Below are 23,134 nucleotides of genomic sequence, written 5' to 3'. Positions count from 1 at the left end.
CTGTCAGAGCGAGGAGCTTGGGCGGGGGAGCAAAGAAATGGTGGTGGCCCTTCCACATTCCATGACACTTAAGGGTCATGTGAAAAGCAAAAAAGTCACCGGCCTGAATCCAAGATTTGGCTAAATACAAAAAACATCTGTTATATGGCAAACGTGAAGGAAGTATTTCGTTTTGCTCGCTTGTCTGGAATTGTCATAAGGTTTGATCGAGACGTAATGTCCAAGATGCTTTCATAGAGACACCTGGAATTTGTTTCAAATAAAAAAAAAAAGAATGTTTGGGTTTCTTCGTGAGGGACATGGTAGCCCAGGACAAGAAAATGCCATCCAAGTGCTGATACTGCACAAATGGAACCCCCTGGGGAACACCAGGCGACAAAATAAGGATTAAATTCTTTAGGAGGTGGGTGGAAAAAATCCAAGATATTCACCCCCTTGCTGTTCCTGCTGATACATCAAACTTAAGGCTTTGGGCAGACAAATAGATTAAGGAGGGACGGAAAGACAGACAGGCACACAGACAGTCGATAATCCCAACCATCGCTTATGTGCGGATGGCCGCCGAGCCCGAATTCAGCAGCCATTGGGGCTTTCGCCGTTCTCCGATTGGCTGCGTGATTTGCAGAGTCGTGTTAACCTATATATGACAGCCTGCATTAACATCAGCATGGGCGGCCACGCACAAAAAGGGAAAGGAAAGGCTTCGTTTGTGTCCAAACATAGCCGGAGCGTGTGTGTGGCCGTGATTACATAGACACACGACTAGCATGGGAGCTAAACCGCTAACAGGAGTCAAGGGGATGAGCATTTGCTTATTAGCATCAATGCTAACGAAAACCTGTCTATTCTTAAATCAGAGAATGTTGGAAAAGCCCAAAAATGTTGGACATTCTTTAAATGTTTAATAAGTACTTCAAAACACTACTTTTTTTAGAAAGCAAATACACATGAAGTACTTTGGTGTATTTGGAGAGCAAGTTGCTCTTCTATGGTGACAGTAGCGCCACATGAACAGACCTTGTGACCTCGCTATGTTAAGAATTTCCTTTTCGTTTAATAGACTCCGCCCTCCGCTTTTGTTTCATTTCCACATCCATGGGCAACCCATTCTTTACATTCCAAAGTTGGACGTAAATTCCATCAACAATTGCCCCCATCTTCCCGACAGAGCTAATAGCGTCTCCTGGACATTATTTCTTCATCAGAGAAGAAACCAAGGCCCTAATTGAGTCCGGTTTGCACTTCATTTCCGAACCTAATGCGTTTTAAATGCAGCTCCTGGCAGAGTGGCTAACATGGGAGGCTCTCATCTCTAGCGTGGAACAGATGGAGGAAGTGTCGAGTCTGCATTAATGCAGCACATCAGCTACAGCATTTTAAATTGCGTGTTAGCATCAAGCTAGCAGAGTCCTTTTTGTTTAGTTTGACAGTAAACCTCAATTGGCTTCATCAGCGTGTGACCATTTCTTTGAGATTTAGCATGACCTCGGTTGTTGCACTTTTTAAGGTTCACGTAAACACATCATTGCTTAACGGCAGACACAAAGACGACTGCCAGGAATGTGGGATTTAAGCCAGAGCCTGCACGTCTTCCAAGAGCTGTGTGGTTTTGCCAGTGAGGGAGAGTGCGGCGTGCCAACTTGCAACATCTCAGCAGCAGCAGCAGCAGCACTTCTGCATCCCTGCAGCTGGAATTTCAACTATGTCAGCCGGAGCTCGCCAAACAGAAGCTCAAAAGAAAACAAGAGTAGAAAGACAGCGGGGAAGGGCAGAGGAGATGAGGCGCGAAGGAAGGATGAGGGAGAGAACGAATAAGTGCGAAGAGGAAGTAAAAATAAGCCGAGTGTGAAGCAAGTCGCCGATAACACACACACGCTAGGAATGAATACGCGTATGCCGTTAGCTTTAGCACAACGTAGCCTCTGTTGATTTTGGAGTCAAGCCTCAGTTACGTTAGCGACTATCAAAGAGCTACATTGTGTGTATCGCTACACATCTGGAAGAATAGTTTTTTCCAGATTGATTGATTTATAATCGGGTCAATCTGGAACGCAGCACCACAGGAATGTCGTCAAAGTGCCCCGAATAAAAGCAACTCCGATGAGGATTGGGGTCTCATCAAGATTCTTTTCATCCGGTCATATGTCAACATTTTTAATTGGCTCCGCCTCACGGCGTGGCCGAGCTAATTGGTTTGACAGGAGTGAGGAGGTCATCTAATTGGCTGGGTAATGAGAGGACAGAGGTGGGGGGAGGGAGGGGGTTGCCAGGGTTACCATCTGGGCGTCGGGAGGAAACCGTTAGATAATCCCGACGTCCCGCCGGACGGCACGATTCTCTGTTTTTAGTTGACCGTAAACTTCAGATGAGCGTAGCAATAAATAATAACTACAATTTTATATTTTTAGCTATCACACCAGCAAAACAAAGATCTCTCGTAACGCATTCCAATTTACACAATTCTAACAAGCTGGTGTTGTCACGCTAATAAAGCCAGAGCGCAGACAAAGACCCGCCATATAAACGCTACAATCTGACCGTCACAGTGGGCCTTGTGTGTTTGTAGCTTGCCAGGATGACCACCGACAGCTGCCTGACTGCAAAAACAAATGTCCGCATGCGCACAGATACACACACAGTGTGTGTGTCCCATGCTGAGATAGAATCAGTGGGAAAAAAAAAAAAATGTACACACACAAACACACAAAGCTGTGACTGGCCATTTCCTGTCAGGCGGCATACAGCTGCCAAGCTCGGAACACTCATGCCCAGTACGCTTCCCCCCCCCAAACATCTTCACGACGTTCAAACCAGCCAATTTGCAAAGCGGCAGAGGAAGCAAATGGATGAAGAAGCCGAGGAGAGGCAGGAAACCAGTAATCAAAGCTGTGAGTCAGATTTTCACATCATGCTGTGTTCATATTACATCGCACAGGCAAATAAAAATTATGGAATTCTGAGTGACTGTCACAGTGGGATTTTTCCAAAATGGCTACTTTTCAAAACAGTGGACCACAATCTTCTCATCTGTGAGGCAGACATGATCCTATCAAGTCCACCATAGAATAAATGAACCCATGTGACCCGTCTGTGGCCCACATACGAGGTCCCATTGTGCACAGCCTACATTCGCTCCCAGCAGACAGCTTCTGGAAGCTTTCTTCAAGAATTGGCTGATGTGTGCCTCGAGGGCGAGGTAAGGCTGGAAGGGCGACTGCGCATTATATGCCTTGATGGACACTCCATTAGGTACACCACAAGGTCGCTTCAAGTGAGTTTTAGCAATTGAGTCATTTTAAATGTAATTTTTTTTTTTTAAGTAGCACTGTTTTGGACCTTCATTAAATGTTTTCATAACTCATCAGTAAAAAAAGACTGTTCATAGCTAGTTGAATGCTTCATGTTTACAAACATGATCAAGCTGAGCCATGCACCACCTTCAGAGCCGGCGCACCCCCTTTTACCCTCCCCCAAAAACCCAAACAGAGTCTCAGTTCATAGCCAAAATAAATGGTGTGACACTTTTTTAATCACATGCACCCTCCCACCCTGACTCTTGGAAGATGTCGCATTGCATTCGGGGGGGTACTCACATCTCCAGCATGACCTCATTGAGGTAAACTCCATCCACCAAATGGACATATTCTGACAGTTTGCTGCCATCTGTCACTGTGGGCTTCCCCACCGTCTTCACCTGAGAGAGGGGGGGGGGAAGAGGAGTGGGGGTAATCACCACACCTCAAATAATCAATTGGAGTACATTCATGTGGTTGGTGACTTACCCAGCAGACCAGCGGTGACAGCATGAAGTGCTCCAGCAGGGGGCTAAAAACCTGACTTTCCATATTTTTACCAGCTCGTTGATTGCAGAAGATGGAATGAAAATGAGGAGGGAGGGATGTGTATGGGAAGTGTAGTTGCTTTAGACTCCACTCATGTGGTTGAGTGGTTTAAAAAGAGGCGCATTTCGGCGGAAGTTGGATAGGAAGGGGGGGGGGGGGGGGGTAGAGAAAAAAATAAAGGTTATTCCACAAATGTCTCGACACGAACCAGCTGTTCTCCCGAAGCCATTTCCAAACCAGCAGCTTTCAAGAAAGGCGGCTAGATCCTGGGATGCAAGATTAAATACAACCTTTTAAAATAGATGTGAAATTAAAAAGAGGTGTATATAATCCAGCCTTTTTTTTAGATTCCAAACAGCAGTCCTTCGGTGCTGAAAAAAGTACGTGGCTCTCCATTCATTCCCTGGTCAATAATGAGACTGAAGAGCAGCAGTTGAGGTCGAAGCACCGCCCCTTCTCTCGCTCCATCCCTCTCTTGCTTCCTTGCGCGGAACCTCCGAGAGAAGAAATAGGGCGTGGAACATAGGTTGTCGGTTTGTGCGCGTGCGCATGTCTTGGGGTTATTTAAAAAAAAATATATATATATACATACAAATAATAAGTATTTCTTAATTCTTAATTATTTCGATTCACGGAAAAAATAAACTAAAAAAATACAGTACGTACTCTACGTCGATTTTTTAAAAAATCATACAAATAAGAATTTCTTAATTATTTCTATTCAAGGAAAAAATAAACTAAAAAAAAAAAAATACAGTACGTACCCTACGTCAACGTTTTTCAACGAGAATTGCATGGCCGATCATAATAAATCGGTTATTCGTCTATTTTTCGAACTTATTGATTGCCCGGCCAGTACGGTAATTGTGAATTCGGACGTACTTGCGATTACGTTTGAACGTATTTAAATACGTCATCGCCTTGTGCAGGTGTATCAAACATTCTGTTCTATGACGGTGAAAATGAGGTTTCCAAACGCAAAACAAATGTCAGCGTCAGATGGAAATGGCAAAATTATACACTGCATCTTACATGTGAGGTGAATAAAAGTCTCATTTGTTGTCATTGACAAATTAGGACGCACACACTCCGCCGTTTGTGATGGCTCAGCATCATTTCAGATCAATGCACAGGGTTTAGGAGACACATAATCAACAAGTGATTGATTACTTTGAAAGGCAACTGCTGACCTGAGATCTGGGGTGCAGCCCTCTGGATGTCCTTTTAGCAAAATTCTGTTAGCAAACTAAAGTATGGCTCTTATTAGGTGTACCTAATGAAATGACTCCAAATGAATGGATCCATCGCATGCTGGTGAGGTGACTGACGTTTGTCCACCAACAAGAACACTTGTTGAGGCAACATGACGACATAAAGGCATTGCATCATCAACACAATGTACATATGTAAGAAAGATCTCCATTGTGTATGGTATGGCATGACGTGATTGAATGAAGAGGCCTTTACCTGGACATTGAAGGTCTCCCACTCTGTTGGTGCTGCAATGGGAAATCAATGTTTTGACAAATAAATCTCCTTCCTTATTGATCTACTCATGTGGACTAATGACATAATACCACAAGGAGATCATGTCAGCGTATTGAGACCTTTCTTCCCTGATGAAAAGCACACAAGCACAAAAGACAGTAAGATCATGGAGTGGATTTTCATTCATGGAGGCAGCACTTCATAACATTAATGGCAGTCTTTATTATTCTTGAAATAAAAGAAAGGATCTCTGACGCCCTCCTGTGTTCACTAACGGGACTGCAGCCCCATCGGAAACTGCAACTGATTAGCTATATAAAAGAACTCAAAACTGGAAGTTGCAACGGTGATTTCAAAGCTTACTAAAAACAAAAAAATAGGGCATAACACAAACTTTTAAAATGCGTTTTTTAATTAAATACACTTCAATATTCCAGTAATAACCAAGCTATGAACAACGATCCACACAAACAGCTTTGTAAATGTACCACTGTCATCATGATTTAATTCTACGCTCATGCAAAAAAACAAACCCTCCATCCAATCTTTTACATTTTTATACCTCACTCTCTCCATAAAGCTAATGAGGCTTTTTTTTTTTTTTACTCTGTGACACGAGTCAATTGTCCATCCAGTAAAAGGTGAAAAATGACAAGAAAGAACACATGCATAATTCATCATCATCATCATCATGTAAAACTGCATATATATTTCTGTACGGTTGCTGTGGCTTTGACAATAACTCCATAACACGTGTTTTTCCTCTGCAAACAGTAAATATTCATACGATGCAAAAAGCTACACAGTGGATGAATGTGTTTAAAGTTTAGGTAGTTGGTGCAATCACTTCTGGTTTGGTCACGTGACACCTATGTACAACATTAAGACGCAAAAGTGGATCCATACCCTGTCTTGTCTGTCAGGTGGAAAACAGAAGGAAGCTTCGAGGCTGTGGTAATGTTACGGATTGGACAACGCTCGCAAAACTTAAAAAAAAAGAAAGTGCAGTGCACATTATTGGCCTGATAAAATGATCGTGAAGAAAAAAAATAACAAAAATGCTCATATTGGGGAGAAACATTTTCAATGTTAGTAATGGAAAATAATTAATCATACATTAAAAAAACAAAATGTGTTGTTGTTTTTCAAGATTGACTTTAAAACCATTAGAGGAATGCAAAAACAAAAACAAAAACATGGTGCCTAAGATTTCTAAGTGTAAGTAGGGGGAAACTGAACACAAAAATAAAAAAATAATTTGATAAAGAAAACGGATACAAATGTAAAGAACCTAGGAAATAAATAAATAATGCTAATCTTAGGGGCCCAGCAAAATTTTTTAAAAAGTCTGAGCAGTTGATCAGCTAGTTTTGAAATGAAATTGTGTGTGCCTAATGGTGTCATAAATTTCCAGACATGATATTCGAGCAAGTGATGATGCGTATCCTCTTAAAAGGATGACGTTGCCTAGCATGTGCTCATGTATGGGTGTGACAGTAGCAAAAGCTTGCAGCAGTTTCATACATTTAAACCCTTTTTTTCCCCAGTTGTGACTCTGAAAAACATCCAAAACACTTAACAAGTACAACATTTACAACAAAGAAAGGACTTGCCGGTTGATTGCCTTCAGCAGAAAAAAGCTCCTCTTAGAACTCTTCCTCCCATCTTGATTTTTTTTTCTGTGTTTTTTTTGCCTCGTGTTTCAGCCGACAGTCCGCAAACATGCTTGTTGGAGCGAAACACACAATTACGGCAAGCTGAGATGGACGATAAACACGAGACGTGGGGGGGGGGGGGGCGCGGGCTGACATCATCATCATCACGATTAAGACGAGGGAGGAAGAGGAGCAACGGTCGGAGAAACAGTACAGGCCAGTGGATGTGGAATCATGCTTACACACACACGTATGAATGGAAAATCCCGTCAGCATTTATCACATGTACTTGAGGACCACCTCAAGTTCTATGTACGAGGACACGCTTTGACAATTCGGCGCACTAGTGGAACGACTCTTTTACTCGGATAGTCTTTCTACTAGTGCGCTGAAATGAAAAAGAACGCACCAGTACGACCTTAAGATGGCTGCCGAGTGTGAAATAAATCCTCAAACGCTTTTCCATGCACACACACGCATGTACAACTTGCATATATGAATCCGCACATTAAATAGAATTCCCCAAAGTGTGTTAAAATACATAAAAAAACCACTAATAGAAGTAAAAAAGAATCGTTATGATAAAAAAAAAACAATGATGGTCCCTTTAGGTAACGCGACTAAACAGAGTCCGAATTGGACGTTTATGCTTGATTCTTGTTAGTGCCTCACAACTCTTGTTGGGTGTGTGTGTGTGCGTGCGTGTGTGTGTGTGTGCAAGAAGACAATGATAAGGGGACGGTGTGGACAGGGGCGACGGCATCGAACGCGTGTGCCCTCCACAAACATGCACCATCCAAACGGAAGAACCGCACCGGTCCGTTGGTGGGCCTCCTGCTCCTTCAGCCAAGCTAATTTTTGTGTGTCTTTTTGTTGGTTTATTCCCTCCTTTGACATCATTGTCGTTGTTGTATTTGTGTCATCGTCATCTTGTATGTTGTTACCCCTCTTGTTCCAGGCCAGGATGCTTGCGAGCACGGCCGAGAGACGATGCTCCCCCAATCAGATTGAAGACAAGCTGAGAAGGAAGAAGAAATTGAGTCACTAACCCTTTCCACAAAGAGAAATGAACATCCGTGAAGAATTGTCATGGATTTGGGGGTTTCGCACAAGGGCGGCCAAACGCTCCAAAAGGTGAGGATCATAAAGCACCTGAGAAAATAAGGTCGATACAGTCAGACCTTACCGCACATGGAGTTCACTGCAGCGGCGCGGCGGGAGCTCCCGAGCAGTGGAAGTGGACGTTGAGCCACTTGGCGTCGCGGCGCTGCCACACGCGCGTCTCCTCCGACTGGCATGAGCGCGGGTGGCCTTGGCCGTCCATGAACTGCGTCAGGCGGATGTAGGCGATGCACGCTGCGTCTTCGCCCATCAGGTGCACGTGAGGGTTGAGGATGGTGGTGTGCACCGGCTTGCTGTTCTTGCTCAACACTGATGGCAAGTCGGAAGCGGATGGACACTTAGCTTGAGTCTCGGCACGCTAGAAGCTAATAAGGCTAGCAAGGTTATTATTTTGGCATAAACTAACAAATTAGAGAATAAATATTTTCCTATCAATTGTGATGGTATTAACAAGTCAAACGTACGGTTGTCAAAGTAGAACTTGTGGAAGTCCATGCCCTCCACCAGATTGCCCAGAGCTTCCGGCTCAAAGGAGGTCAGGCCCGGATCACAGATTCTCCTGCCACATGACAACAAAAACAAATGAAACTTCATTGACGTTAGATAATAGAAATTCTCAGAGGTCAGTCGGTGTCATGGAAACTTTGGTAAATTTGATGAAGGAAAACAACAAATATTAAAGAAAATAATAATAATAACATACGTGTAGGCCTCAAAGTCGCCATTGTTGATGGCTTCAATCAGCTGCTCGGTCATCTTGATGATCTCTTGTTTACGGCCTGAAAAGAGAAGTTGGAGACCTTGAAAACAAGCGGTGAGTTCAAGACAATGAAACACCAACAGGAAGTTACAGTCAACACTCTCAGACCCTTCAAGACATCGACATCGTTTAACCAAGAAATATTGGCCAGTGGGCAATTGTGAAAGTCTCTAATAACTCTAGTGTGCCAGTAGGTGGCAGCACAGGACTGCAAAGTGTCATTTTAAAAAAAAGAGCCCTGATTGACAGCGGCTAATTTACAGCTCACCGAGTGGGTTGGGTTAGGTTCTGATGACTGGGTTAGTGATATGGATAAGGGTAAAATGCACTAATGCTCATGTTCAGCACAGCCGACAAGGGGAAAAAAAGCCAATATCATGACCATCATCAGGTCAAAGCAGTTGACCGACAGCAAGCAGCCTGGCCAAGGATCAAGGGCGAGGAAAAGCGTCGGAAAGGCTTCCTCCTCTTTTTTTTCTTGTAAGACGATTAGCTCCTTTCAGGAGGTCCGGAGACTAATTAGAGGATTACGTGTCAGTGCCACCATGTGTCTCTCTGGTAGGACACCACGCTTATGCTAACGTAGCAAGGTCACCTCGAGGAGCCTATGATTAGCTGGACCAAAGTCCGGCTGGGGACATCTACCGCACAATTTACATCGCCTTATTGTATAGATTCTAATAGAATGAATAAACACGGCTCACATCAGAATTTTATGGAAAAAAAAAAAAAGACTGTTGCCAGGTGCTGCTGTTTTGGCTCAGAATGACATTTTTCCACAACGGTGAGAGAACAACAGCATGCTGAGAAGGCCAAAGTGGGACAAGTACCTTTCCTACCTTTCATCTCCTCCTCTTCAGCGTTGTTGCAGCTCTCCGTCGAGCCCTGCCGGGAAAACATCGCCACAGGCTTGAGAATGAGATCGAGTGAACAAAAAACAAAAAAATACAGACAACACCTCACTACATACATGACAAACCTGATGGATGGACACATGGAGACACGACGACCTCCCGGGAGCACAAACCAGCCAAGGCAGTGTCCAATCAATTTATTACATGTTTTATTATGATTTTAAAATATTTTAGTACAATTGCTGTGATTATCTCTATTTATATGACTTTTTCTATGAAATTGTTATTTTTAAACAATTGCATTTTATTACATATAGGATTTATATTATTATTATAAATTGGATGATTTATTTTACACCACAATTTGTTGATTTTAGTAAATGTTACTTTTATCATGGCGTCTATTGTTTATATTAATTTCACTTTTTTTTTTTTTTTAATACTTATTATTCTAATTCTTACTTTTTTTTTTTCGAATTAACTGCGAGCATCTTACCTTGATACCGTCAGCTGGGTTGTGCACGACAGTGGTCTGCGATTCCTGGGGGGGGAGGGAGGACACACTTTACCGTGCAGGGATGAATGACTGATGGATGGATGGATAGATGAAGGGCAAGACGCCAGGGAATAACAACGTATTCCGTGACAATGCGACAAACACAATTTGCGCCTTGGCTAGATGGGAGTGTGCGCCTTCTGCTACTGCACATCTCCTCCTCTCCTTTACTTAAAGACAAGAACCACGGAAACATGTTTGTGTGTGTCGATGAAGATATGCGAGGACAGAAGACGGCGGACGGAACATGAACGAAACGGAATGAAAAGTGTCACGCGGCTCAAAGCGTCTTTGCCCGGGGAAAACGCGTTCAAAAAAGATGCCAGACAGACAAACGGAAGAACGGAGAGCGAGCGACACGAGCTCATCATCTCACCATCAAACAAACACTCGAGCTGGACTTCCTTTTCTGACAGACAGCAACGAAGAGGAGGAGGGAAATAAATGAGCAAGAAAATCATAATTCAAACAAAGAAGCAGCCGCATTTTTGCACACAGAAAGGGAGGAAAAGCTGACAGTAAAAAAAAAAAAAAAAAAAAAAAGAAAGAAGTGAGCCGTTAAGGGAATAAAAACACTCGGACAAACATTGGTTGGTCACGATAGTGGTACTTGGAGTGCTACATATATTTTAAAATACTTGTTTGGTGTATTTTAGCCTCAACTTTCGAAATAACGTAGCTTTTAAATGGCATGCACGAACCCGAACCACCACTAGCTTGACAAAGAAAGCACAAATTTGCATAAGCATAAACAAGGAACAATTCAATTGAGTCAAATCTGTGCACACGGGAAATCTAATAGTAGCCTAAAAGTCTGAGACTCAAACAGGAAGACACAGTCAAAGTAGATTAAGGGCAAACTGAGGAAAAACGTACCTTCACGCCGTCCGACTTTTTGTTCAATAAGGTTTTGCAAGCTGCAACACAGAAATGGCGAGAATTAAGTCAAGAGGGTAGCGCAAAAACAAAAAACAACAACCACATTTTGTTTTCACAGACTAGTTGCCTATCAAAGTGAATGAAATACAGTCCAACCACTCAAAGTTACGCTCGTTGCAAAGAATGCCGACTAGCATACTTGCCCAATTAGCCAATTTATACCAATATCTCTAACCCTAGCTCTAAAAATGTGTATTTTCTCAGTCATGGCCCTCCACAAATGAAGGAAACCAGACTTTTCTCGTTTGTTGAACTGTTGTTTTTGTCTCCGAAAACATTCCAAAAGTATTTAAGCGATGATGCTAAGCTATTAAGCTCACAGAATTTGACGCATACTATAGAAGAGGAACTGTGACACAGGGTCTGTCTTAAAACGTATGAATTATACTTAAGGGGTCCCTCAAAATTCACTAAGATGTCCCTCTTGGCATTAGATGTTTAACCAAAATGACCCAAAATTTGGTGGACATGTCAATCAAAAGAGGTCGCAGGAAAAAGTCTCAAGGACCCATGGCTGAAATCGAATACGAAAACAACCACTGGGCAGATTCTACAGATAGGAAACCCAATAAAATGATCTTCTTAAAACACGACGAAAAAAAACTAATCAAAGCCTTATCCCGCAATCATCCGCTAAACGAACCATGACATTATGAGCGCCACATTCTAGTGTTCCTCCCCTTACCTTCCGTGTTAAAGAGTTGGAAGGGTGGCCGTGAAGAAAGTAAGACAGACGTATTTATTCGGGTTAGCATTGGGAAAAAAAAAATGCAGACGGTAGCACCATTGTGGGCTTCATGCTGTCGACATGCAGCATTCACTTCAAAAGACAACAATGGAACCTTGAAATTGAATTTGAGCAATATCAAAGCGTTTCAAAGTACTTTGTTATTGGACACGGAAAACTTGCACGGTTCTCAACGCCTGCTGAATTATTTTGACTCGTAATGTAAATGATAAAAATGGACTGATAGCATAGTTTGTCTCTACATGCAAACCAGCAGGCAGTCATCACGGGACATTCATTGGAGCATGTAAGCATGCACACTGGCACGTAGGCAGGCACTGGCCGGGCATCGGGGTTACAAAGTGATGCAAAGGTGGCAAGGAATGGGAGCATCATGGAGAAAAGATGCTGGGTAATATTTAGTATTTAATTGGATTACAGTGAACCCCCGCTATTCGCAGGAATTAGCAAAAATGCGCAAATGTAATCGTTTAAACCCTAAAAATACCATCTTACAATATTCCACTTAAAAATAAGAAGCTTAGAAAGGACTCAAATGCACTCTAAATGCAAAGACACCTTATGTCGCAACCCGTAACGATATCAGTAATATTTTCTTATTCGCTACTTTAGGACTCATTTTGTAAATTCATACAGTGGAGCCTTGAGATACAAATTTTGGCTTCGTTTCCGTTCCTTAAAGCGTCAGAGAATCGGCAAAGAAATGCTATTCGTTAGCCTGTCGTTGCCAATGATGTGTTAGCGTTGAGCTAGCAGTTTTAAAGGCAAATTTATGTGGCGATTTAAATCGCAGCTTTTTAAACAGCTTGAAGCCACTTTTATTATTATGTGAGGGTTCACTGTATAATGTAAACGACTTTTTATTGCATGGTCAAGAAACCCAAACATCGACACATGCACAAGCGCTGAAACACCTGAAAAGTTTCTTTATGCCTTCTATTAAATCGGATAACAACCAATCAAAAGCAGTCCAGCCAAGAGTGGGAGGGGCCTGTTGGGTGTTTTGGGGGCAAAACCGCAGACCGCATGCCGACAAACCCCGATGCAAAAATCAATTGTACCTTCTTGCGCCATGGCGGCGGTGCTGGTGGTGGCGGCGGGACTTGTGTGCTGCCGTCCCACTACGGCGGGACAGAGAGGGGTTCAATATGGGGGGGGGGGGTCACTGTTGGGGCGTGTGGGACGGCAACCTCGTTTACAGATTCAAATCTGTAACGCTGTCGGAATGACTGAAAAGTAGCGTGATTTGACCAAACCGTTTCGACTGCAACGTCATCTTCTCGCCCGAGCTGAAAAGCGGGATGGCGTTCTCGATTTAAGGTACCTCCAGCTTTAACTGAAGTCCTGCATGACCTAATGAGATACCGAATAGATTTGAACATCTAATCCGGTTTCGATGAAGACAAGACCCGAAGCAAAGCCGTAATTCACTCGTGATGGCTTCCAAATCCAAAACAAAGCCGAGATTCTATCAGCTTTGAAGCGTTCCATATGTACGCGGGGGTCTTGGCACCACTTGTCTGTCACTCCGTCTGGATTAGTGCCGACTAATGGAATACAGTTGGCAAGGGCCCACGGGAGCGACTTTACTTACACGGACGTATTAAAATGCCACACGCATCCAAGCCTTGAATGTGGACTACCAAGACTGAAGAATGAATACGACTGAGTCCATTTGTCCTCTCTGTCATTTCAGATTGAGCAAAAGAGAAAAATAAATACAACTCCTACTTACCAGAGAAGTTCCTGGACACGAGCATGGTGGTGAGAATGGCTCCCTGTAAATCAATTATTAAATGTTGGAAATATCGGCTAATTTATTGAATGTGAGTGTGTGTGTGTGTTTGTGCGTGTGCGTGTGTGTGTGTGTGTGTGTGAGACTATCCACCTTCAGTTTCCTCCTGGCGTTGAACTTGCGCAGACACTCTACGGTCTCTTGGCGGTGCATCATGGAGGCCACAGTGGAGCGTTGCTGTCGTAAAAGAGTAGCAAAGCCTCTTAAGTGATGCTAAGTGTCAACACTTATGAAGGCAGAGTCTGCCAAAATCGACCTTACCTAACCGACACTGAAACTCCTATTACACTGCGGGTCAAAATGACCCTTGGTAAAGTTCAACAAGTACAGGTGAAAAAGACTGTCAACCGTTTCAATGCAATTCTTAGTATATTCTAATAAAGCATGTTTGATCATTTAGTATTAATAAATTCACCACTGCCACATAAAAAAAAAAATTTGGATTTAGAAAAAAACCGAATTAAAAACAACCAATTAACCGATTAAATGTATTCGCTCTAAGCACTATCCCCTGGAGTGGACAGGGAATTAATACGAGCCAGTTCCATGTTCTGTAAAGTCATGGAAAGTGAGTTTGTCAGACTTTTTCCCTCAAAGGAAGTATGCGCATGACTTCATTAGACGGGAAGTAGTAGTAAAAAAAAAATGTCCCCCAAAAAACAACTGTGGATTCCAAGAAGTCTTGTGTAACTTACGCAGACCCAGGGATGTTTGAGGGCCTGGTCGGCCGTGATCCTTTTCGCAGGGTTGATGGTTAACATTTGATTGATCAGATTTTTGGCCTCGGGGGTCACCGTGTCCCACTCCGGCGATGGGAACTGAAACCACAGCGATATTTACATTTACAGACCTCAATATTCGAATGATCATAACAACGACTATCGTGATTTGCTACTGTAGACATATTGCTGATTCATAAGTTCCAGACAGGGAACAGGTGGAAACGGGAAGACATTGGAGAAATTGGCGTGAGAGAAACAAATACTGACGTCGTAGGCTCCGGCTTTGATCTGCTGGTACAGTTTGTGCTGGTCCTCATCCCAGAAGGGGGGGTAGCCCACCAGCAGGATGTACAGGATCACACCTGACTCACACGTACATGTGAAAATGACTCGTGTGCTCACGTTACATTAGTAACATGCCGACTCCAAATACTGACCGCAAGCCCATATGTCCACCGGCTTGCCGTACGGGTCCTTCCTCAGCACCTCTGGCGACAGATACCCTGGAGTCCCCGCGAAGCCTGCCCACAAAAACGTTTGTTGAATCATTAACATTACCGCCAATGGCGCATTTATTTCCACTATTCTCGACCTTGGACTTACCGAACCAGGCCTGCTGGTCTCCCTGCACTTCGATGGCCAGGCCGAAGTCGGCCAGCTTGACCGCTGCTCCCTTCATCTTACTGGCGAGGAGAAGATTCTCTGGCTGCAGCAAACACAAGACACACACGTCAGTATCATGCTGACTTGCTAACGCGTGTTTCCAAGCCGCATGGGGTGGATCGAGGCGACAAAATAGAGCTGGATAAATAAGAGGCGACGCCACGAGTCGCTACTGCAGCAGCAGCCGGGTGACCTCACCTCAGGGTTACCATGGCAACCCAGCCCAGATGGCCTTTTTCCTGATAAATGTATGACTATATATATATATGACGTGTTTTAATACTGGCGGTTCTACATGAAGGAGATTTTACAAACGTCGGTGTGAAACTTCACCGGGTTCTGTGCGAAAGGCACAGACGACCTAGCGCTATTTTTAGCGTTGCGGCTCTGATGCAGCGGTTTTGTAGGATTTCGGAATGAAAGAGTTGATTGGAAATTGATTAGGGAGCGATCCTTGTCTGCTATCTTTTACTGTGTTATGAGTACATCACAACAAAGCTGATGAGGTCAGAATGCGGTCGCGGGTGAATCATTTCGCTTGGGCTGGGGGTGGGGTGGGTGGGGCTTGAAATCGTCACCCGACATCATGTCATTCCGCGCCAAAAATAGCATCTGTCCCGCTGTCGTCATGCTCGTCCAGAGGAGAGGGAGAGGCGGGGAGAAGGAGGGGTGCGGACAAAACAGGCCAGGGAAGGCAGAGAGCGTCTGGGGAAGTGAGAGGGAAGGAATTATGTCTCACCTTCAGGTCCCGGTGCACGATGTCATGCTGGTGGATGTGGCTCACGCTCTCCAGGATCTGACTGATGCAGTGGCTGCACAAACACACACATTTGAAGAGTTCATACGCAGAAGCAGATCGGTCGTCCGAGTTTTTTTTTCTCTCGGTTGAGCGTAATTTAATGATCTAATTCAGATCTTATTTTGGAACAGATGCCATTTCTTGAAAAACATTCAGTAAATTCCACGTGGGCCGATTTTCCTTTTTCCCCTTTTTGAATGACAAACGCATTATGACCTTTTTATTTTGTCGGCGCGTTCCGAGCGGGTGGTAACGCTCGTCAACAAGCCCCAAACGACGATTCCGGCTCCTCATAACTTATTCATAAAATGGCATTTAGAGAACGGCATGCTCGCACGGTGCCAGGAAACGAAAAAAACAAAAACGTGCAAAGGAATCAGAAGTCAGGGGAGGACATCAATCCGAACGCACCTGGCGTCTGCCTCGCTGTAATACTCTCTGGCGACGATGTCTTCAAACAGCTCCCCGCCGGTGACCCTGCGCACACGCATAGTATGAACAAGCAGAAATAAAAAAAGCTAATTCCATCGCTGTGCGTGGACTCACAGGTCAAAGACGAGGTAATGGAAGCCCTCCTCTGAAATGCTGTCGTGAAGTCGAACTGGTGAAGAAGACAAATGGGAAGCAGAGTTGCTTGAAATAGCAATAAAAGAGGACGAAAGTCACGTGGAGGTTGAGGGGGGGGGGGGGGGGGAATTGGTATTTTGGTCACTTATTTTTTCAGTGGCGGTTCTAGGGGGGGAATCATGGGGGCCCCTAACAACTCACCTATGTTTGGATGTTTGAGCAGACGACAGATTCTCGCCTCGCGCTCCAATTTCTGATGATCTGAAGTTAGAGAAAAACAAAATGTTTAGGATAAACTGTGACACGATCATATGCAGACAAAAAAAAAAAAAAAATGAAGCCAATATGTCTCGAATGATCAATGACTATTATTTCCATTTTAATGCAAGTGCAACAGACAGACGTCCCAATTGGTCCATTTTGTGCCCTTTTGCAGGCGCCAGGACGCCTAAAAGACACGTAAGCGCTAACTTCTCAGGCTTTTGTCGAGCTTGCACATGTGGAGGAGCAACGGGCGGTTATTGTGTTTGCACACACTCGAGCAAATGCCTTTTTGCACTTAGTGAAATTAGTCTTGTGGGTTTGACTTTAATACAATCATCGTCTGTTAATGATTCTAATGGCGAGGAGAGGATGACCCAGCGTGTTTGTTCCTTGTCCCGTTAATCGCACATTTGTGTGTTCGGAATCGTTTCGCACTGGAATTATGGCACATTTTGTCAAGGATGGCGAGAGAATACATGAAGTTAGCGATCAAATGTGCAGAGTGGTCCCTGGAACAGATGGGCCACTTTCATAGGCCGTAACATCTGCGAGGGTTTAATCTTTTTGGGTCATTTGACATCAACCGAGAAGCAATGATTAATCTGAAGCAGCAGATATGCAAAGAATATATATCGTTGGTCACCCGGAGGAGTCACGGGAGGTTTCTTGAGCTTGTTCAAATGTTCCGAGCGACTGGAAAAACATTGGCAGGAAAAGTGGGGAACACTTCCTTCCTTCCTTCGCAGAAAAAATACCAAGAGGCGGTGGAAAAATGAAGTCTTCCTGTGGAAATGCCTGATGACTACATCTGCCTCGTGTATATTTGTACTACGACTCTCACTCAAGTATTTTAGATCCGATTAATGGAATATAATTTCATTTGCATTCCAGTGTATGAAGAAGAAACAGAGAATGATTACTTTTTGTGAGGCTGAAATCAGAAGGTTTGGACAATCTTTCAAAATATCTCTGCCTTGCCATTAATTTAATAATCGGTGGCGATTCATCGATTCACTTTGTACCTTGAGAAGCAGTAACAATTATGTGAATGTGAAAAAAGGGTCTCAATCCCATTCAAGCACGTTCCAAACCCATTTTGATCTCCAAATGTGACCTCTGGCTCCCGTTCCAAGAGTGCTGCCATGTCGTGCCGTGTTTTTCATCTGATGACCATCTTGTTTTCGGGCAGAGCATTCAAAGGCGACATTCCACAACCTTCCCGTCTGTGCTATAATTGTCCCGTTTCGACCGCTTGTAATCTTAGAAACGTGCCAAGGCCTGCGAAAAGAGGCTATTTTTCAGAGCTGGCTCACCGTGACGGCTTTATTACATGACAGGAGGCCTTGGCGGACTTGAATGACTCACTCACCGTTCGGAAACATACAGGACGCTTGCGCCTTCCGATAAGATCTTCTTGGTTTTTACGTTGAAGTCAGACTTCCGGTATTGCGACAAAACAATTTGCTGGGTTTGTGATTGGTCCAAATCAGCTTTGTTTGAACAACCGGACAGAGATGCGAAAGCGATGTGTGACTTTGTGAAAGTTTTTCTTGAAGGTAAATTGTTGGTCATGAAAACAGTACGTGGGCTTTAATGGCCACACAGAAAAAGTTTCGACTTTGCATCATTAACGTTGTTTTGGCAACCGCGCCCACATGATGCACAATCCTTTTACAGCTTTCTGATGCAGGCGCATCGCAGCGTTGGCTCCGGAGAACTCAACACACACACACACACACACGGCACTTAGCCCAACGCGATTGATTAATGGGACGACATCATCGCATTCGCTTATCCATCAAGCCTCCTTTTCCTCCGCCTCCGCGCTGTTCTTAAATGTGTGGGCAGGACGGATGGATATGCGGATGCCGACATTCGGCGTCTCGGGAAAAGAAACCAGCCGCGCTCCCTCCCCCGCCGACGTCAATTCACTTGCGACTTCGACAAGACTACATTTCAACGCAAAATAACCACGCAGCAACAAACACAGCGCTTCAGCCGGCGGTTTTTTTTCGATTTTTTTTTAACTTATTTTTCCTTTCGCACGTTATGTAAGCCCTTTCGCATAAAGATCCCTTTTTGCAATCTCTTGGCATTGCGTTATTGCCGTGTGGATTACGCAGTTTGTGAATATGAGCATCCGCGATACAATATTAATAAAATACAATAAACAAATGAAAACAATATTAAAGGTATCAGTCTGTGTGTGTGCGGTGCGAGCTCACATGAGACTTATGGTGGCAGTCATCAGACCTTACGGGTAAGTACATTAGCGAGCGCTAACAGAGAAGTTTTTATTTAGATGATTTATTGCAGCTCTCGGACGAAAGTAATAAAAAGTGTGCACGCACACCGGCGAGGACGCCCCTGTTCACTCATGCTTGTGTGAAGACAGACTTGCTGATACTTCAAAATCATAAATTGAGTGTATTCTTACTCACTTTAAATACACGCAGATAGAGTCGATTAATTGATGAATCGGAGAGACAATTAAAAAAAAAACGTGTTGATTTCCATCTATTTAAAGATGTAAAAAAAAAAAAAAAAGACTACCGTAATTTTCGGACTATAAATCGCACCGGAGTATAAGTCGTACCAGCCATGAAATACCCAAAAAAGTGGAAAAAAAAAACAAAACATATATGTATATAAGTCACTCCTGAGTATAAGTCGCCCCCCCACCCAAACTATGAAAAAAAAAACCGCGATTTATAGTCCGAAAATTACGGTATTTGAAATTTCCAATAAATGTGGATGAGAATTTGATTCGTAACTCAGCCAAGTGTCTCGTAGCTCTCGAGGAACGCGAGCCGAGTCCAAAGAGGAAGCGTCCACTTTCCAGGAAAAGCGACGGGCGACTCACCTCTGGCCGACAGCTTTTTGGTGTTGATGATTTTGGCGGCGTACTCCTGCCCCGTGGACTTCTTCACGCAGCGCCTCACCACAGAGAAGGCGCCCCTGGAGGTGGCACGTAAACAATGCGAGTGTCATACAACAAGCACAGCATGTCTAACATACACAGAAGGGAATCACTCACACTCAGAAACACATTTCCACGGCTTGTTGGTTTTGCTTTGGCGACAACTGAACCACATTCGAGTGTCAGTGGACGGCCAAGAGGAAATGTGTGATGACAAGCGGCGAACAGGAAATGAAACCGGGAGATGAATTTGAAGATTAACTATTTTAAACGTTTTCTTTTTTTCTTACAAATTAGCGGCGAACGTTTTACACATGTCTGTTAAGAACATATTTGAATGGGAGTTAAGATCTGTGCAGTTTATGATTGGAGCCTGGAGGGCCGTTTGACCCAGGAACTGATGAACTGGCTAAAAATTATTCCCCATATGGGAACCCCCCTCCAGATTCTGGAAGTCAACTAGAACGACTTGTTGGTTTCATTCACTGCTTTCATTAGCACGCTGGCTGTCAACAGGAGAACAATTTTCACCAGTGCTTGACAACAAGTAGCCGCTTCCAATACATTGGCCTGCTCGCATTTAAAGGCACGCCGCAACTGCTGCCGCCGCCGCTGCTGCGGAGAGATTAAGAGAGCAGCTTTGCAGCTTCATCGTGTTTGTGTCATCAAACACACGACGGGGTGCAACAGCGGGGTTGTGCAATGGCAAAAACTCGCAGTCCTGCATGCAAAATGTCATGCAAGACTGCACAAAAAATGCACGACGCGCGCGTGTGTGTGCGTCTTTTTATGTGTGTGTGTATGCAGGAGGAAGGATGCCACCACCATGCAGGTTGTGCACCCTAGTGGGGAGGGATTCACAACCAAGTTCGGCATCTGTTGGAGAATCCAAACATGGCGCAATGCACCTTTAAACGCCACGATAGGGGATTAAAAAGCAGGCAGCACTCAACAAGACGCGCGCGCGATAAACAAGATGGTGCACAGAGCAGAGAGAAAGAAAGGAAGCAAGAAAGAGAAGAAGGAAGGGGGAGCTTACTTCCCGAGTTCCTCGTAGAGCTGGTATTCATCCGTGAAGCGGGTCGAGGTAACCACCGTAGCCATGTTGCAGGGGAGAAGGGGGGGATCGTGCAGGCTGGATGGACGGGAAGCTGCGAGGTGGGAAGGCTGGAGAGACACCACAGAGAAAGCTTGAGCTTCGCGCAGGGAGGGGAGGGGCGAGGAGCTGGAACCTACCAAGATCCTCTATGAGCGCGAAGAGGCTTTGTCGCACGACGATCGGCGGTAATGCCTTGAGATGCGAGTTGAATTCGGCACGACTATTTGGACCGGAAAGTAGCGCTCAATAATAATATATTTCATAAAAACAGAGTAATACTCATATAGAGCAATTGTCCTACGTGTGTTTCTTCACACTTTGGGTTCAAATATATGTTGCTGAAATGATTATAACACCACGTTTGATGCTAGTGTGCTAGCGTTTATGGGTAAGCATTAAGATAGCAAAGGGGCACGGCTACGTCAAAATGTTTGTCCATTTAAAATACTCTTTGCTTTAAGTTTAGTTTGACACAAAACATCAACATAGATTGGAGCCTCATCCCGTCTTCACCAGCGTCTCTGCCTGGTGAAAGCAAATAGTAGTCAGAGTAACACCCCTTTCACGAAGCTCGTCTATACCCATAGTAGTGCAATCCAACGATTTAAAATGAACAGCTTTAGGGTCAGTTTAAGTCTTGCTACAGTCCTATTAAAACACACTAATCTGACTAGAGATCAGCTATTGGAGCCAAAGACTTCATTTGAACCATCTGAGATGAATGCAGCAATATTTTAAGGTTTTGCTGCACTGACACCAAAACAGATCCCATGAATAATGAATGATACTTTCAATTTGTTCTCATAAAAAAATATTTCAAGCGCCTTCAGAGGACATAATTATGAACAAAAAATTGGGGTAAAAATCATCATGACGAGACAGAAAATTGGGATGGTTTAAGACTGTCTTGAGACTACACTGCTGAGTAGTAGAGTACATTAGCGCTGGGACTAGCTCGTAACACTCCGAAATGAGGCAATAACCCCATAATGACAAAGTCGTGCTAATTTATGTCTCGGCTTGCTATACGAGAAACGCCCGGTCGCTGTAGTGTCACAGCGCATTAGTGTCACCCTGAAGGCTGTGACGTGCTTAACAAGCCAGGCCTGCGACCACTTTTTAGGCCTTACGCTTCACACCATTACGAAAGAAAAATAAATCTCCAAATGTTTTCAGCATGTCTGTAGCGGAGGAGCTTCGGCTGGTGAATTTCCAGAACAGACTTTCCCGTACCTGAAACAGAACTTTAACGCAAGAAGGCTAGAAGGGAGGGAGTTGTGAGAGCATGTGTGTGGAATTTTTCTCCTGGAGATTCTTTCCAATAAAGAATATTTCCAGTATATTTCATTTTCACTTCTTCAATCGTGGAATTTCATTGTGTAATGATTTAGACACACCTATGAACCGTGATGAAATAATCAGTTCTTCCGTGTGCCTCCATTACTAGATGATCTGTCTGCAGGGCAGGATGAGGTCACTCGTAAGTTAGTGGACTACACGTGCAGTAAAGCATTGGGGGGGGAGCACACAGAAATTCAAAGTCATGTGACTGCAGATGGAAAGACAGCCAAGTGAGTCAGTAAGGTTGCTGATAAGAATGTTCTTCCCCTTCGCTCGCCGTTTTGTTTTGAGAGTGGAGGTTATTTGACAATCGGGAAACCCGATACAGAAATTTCGTCAAATCGTTCATCTCAGTGCAAGTCCACTATTGTTGATTAATAACACGCGGCGCTTCTCTTTTGGGCGAAACTTCACAGCTGCGATGACACAGTAAGAGCAGTGTTGCCGACCGAGGCCAGAATGAGTCATTCAGCAAATATGTTTGCAGCTCGCCTGGCGGCCGCCTGCCATAGGGACGCTCTTGCTTTTTCCTTTCACTGACCGCTGACAGCGCAAAAGGCTTTGCTACGTTTGATGTGAAGCTACATGAGAGGGTCGAGATAGTGGAAATAATATTGCTCTGAGCTAACGACAGCCACAATAAACTATTTTGTGCCATTTCGTTGTGTATTTTGGGAGTGTGGAAATAATGAGCATGACTCTTGATTTAATTTCCCCATTAATATTCATTTTTAAATGAATAATTACAATTATTTGTCATCTCTGTGGCAAAGCTACGTAAAAAACGACCCCACGAGTGACAAAAAACTACAGAAAGTTTTTTTTTTTAACCCAAAAGTTGTTCATTTATGTAAAATAAATACATTGTGGATCAGCACTTTTTGTTATTCATCAGCGCAACGCTGGGCCACCATCCCAGAAAGTGTCAGTCAGAGATTGATAAGACTCGCAAAGTAGTTTGGGTGCAAGTGCATGTTAGCGTCAGTTAATGTTATTTCTC

The 23,134-nt window shown here is 43.9% G+C and overlaps 3 protein-coding genes across 15 annotated transcripts in view; all 3 read right to left on the bottom strand.

Moving 5' to 3' along the window:
• ccdc88ab (coiled-coil domain containing 88Ab) overlaps positions 1–4,264 on the bottom strand; it is a 29,375-nt gene extending 25,111 nt beyond the window's left edge. For all 6 annotated transcript variants that reach the window (XM_061285190.1, XM_061285191.1, XM_061285185.1 and 3 more), the window contains exons 1-2: positions 3,783–4,264; positions 3,594–3,694 (exon numbers count right to left, since the gene is read on the bottom strand). In XM_061285190.1, coding sequence (XP_061141174.1) covers positions 3,594–3,694; positions 3,783–3,845 — 164 coding nt within the window. In that variant the 5' untranslated portion in view covers positions 3,846–4,264. The remainder of the gene's footprint in view (positions 1–3,593; positions 3,695–3,782) is intronic.
• Positions 4,265–5,721: 1,457 nt separating this feature from the next.
• Positions 5,722–20,914, bottom strand: camk2g2 (calcium/calmodulin-dependent protein kinase (CaM kinase) II gamma 2). 6 transcript variants are annotated; one of them, XM_061285542.1, is made up of 20 exons: positions 20,734–20,914; positions 19,638–19,732; positions 16,712–16,771; positions 16,490–16,544; positions 16,355–16,420; positions 15,884–15,956; positions 15,085–15,187; positions 14,919–15,002; positions 14,749–14,843; positions 14,455–14,577; positions 13,853–13,936; positions 13,700–13,742; positions 13,026–13,085; positions 11,154–11,194; positions 10,218–10,262; positions 9,698–9,752; positions 8,811–8,886; positions 8,572–8,666; positions 8,172–8,416; positions 5,722–8,003 (listed from the first exon to the last, which is right to left on the bottom strand). In XM_061285542.1, the coding sequence occupies exons 1-19, from the start codon at positions 20,796–20,798 to the stop codon at positions 8,184–8,186; spliced, it is 1,551 nt and encodes a 516-aa protein (XP_061141526.1). In that variant the 5' UTR covers positions 20,799–20,914; the 3' UTR covers positions 5,722–8,003; positions 8,172–8,183. The 6 variants fall into 6 exon arrangements, with proteins under 6 accessions (XP_061141526.1, XP_061141527.1, XP_061141528.1 ...); XM_061285543.1 differs by having other exon boundaries at positions 9,707–9,752; XM_061285544.1 differs by lacking the exon at positions 13,026–13,085.
• si:dkey-174i8.1 (arylsulfatase I) overlaps positions 20,737–23,134 on the bottom strand; it is a 23,098-nt gene continuing 20,700 nt past the window's right edge. For all 3 annotated transcript variants that reach the window (XM_061285540.1, XM_061285541.1, XM_061285538.1), the window contains one exon: positions 20,737–20,861. The gene's annotated coding sequence lies outside the window, so the exon portion shown is untranslated. The remainder of the gene's footprint in view (positions 20,862–23,134) is intronic.

The sequence above is a fragment of the Syngnathus typhle genome, linkage group LG8 (assembly GCF_033458585.1).
Source record: "Syngnathus typhle isolate RoL2023-S1 ecotype Sweden linkage group LG8, RoL_Styp_1.0, whole genome shotgun sequence".
Lineage (NCBI taxonomy): Eukaryota > Metazoa > Chordata > Actinopteri > Syngnathiformes > Syngnathidae > Syngnathus > Syngnathus typhle.
This window is presented reverse-complemented; position numbering and strand designations above follow the sequence as displayed.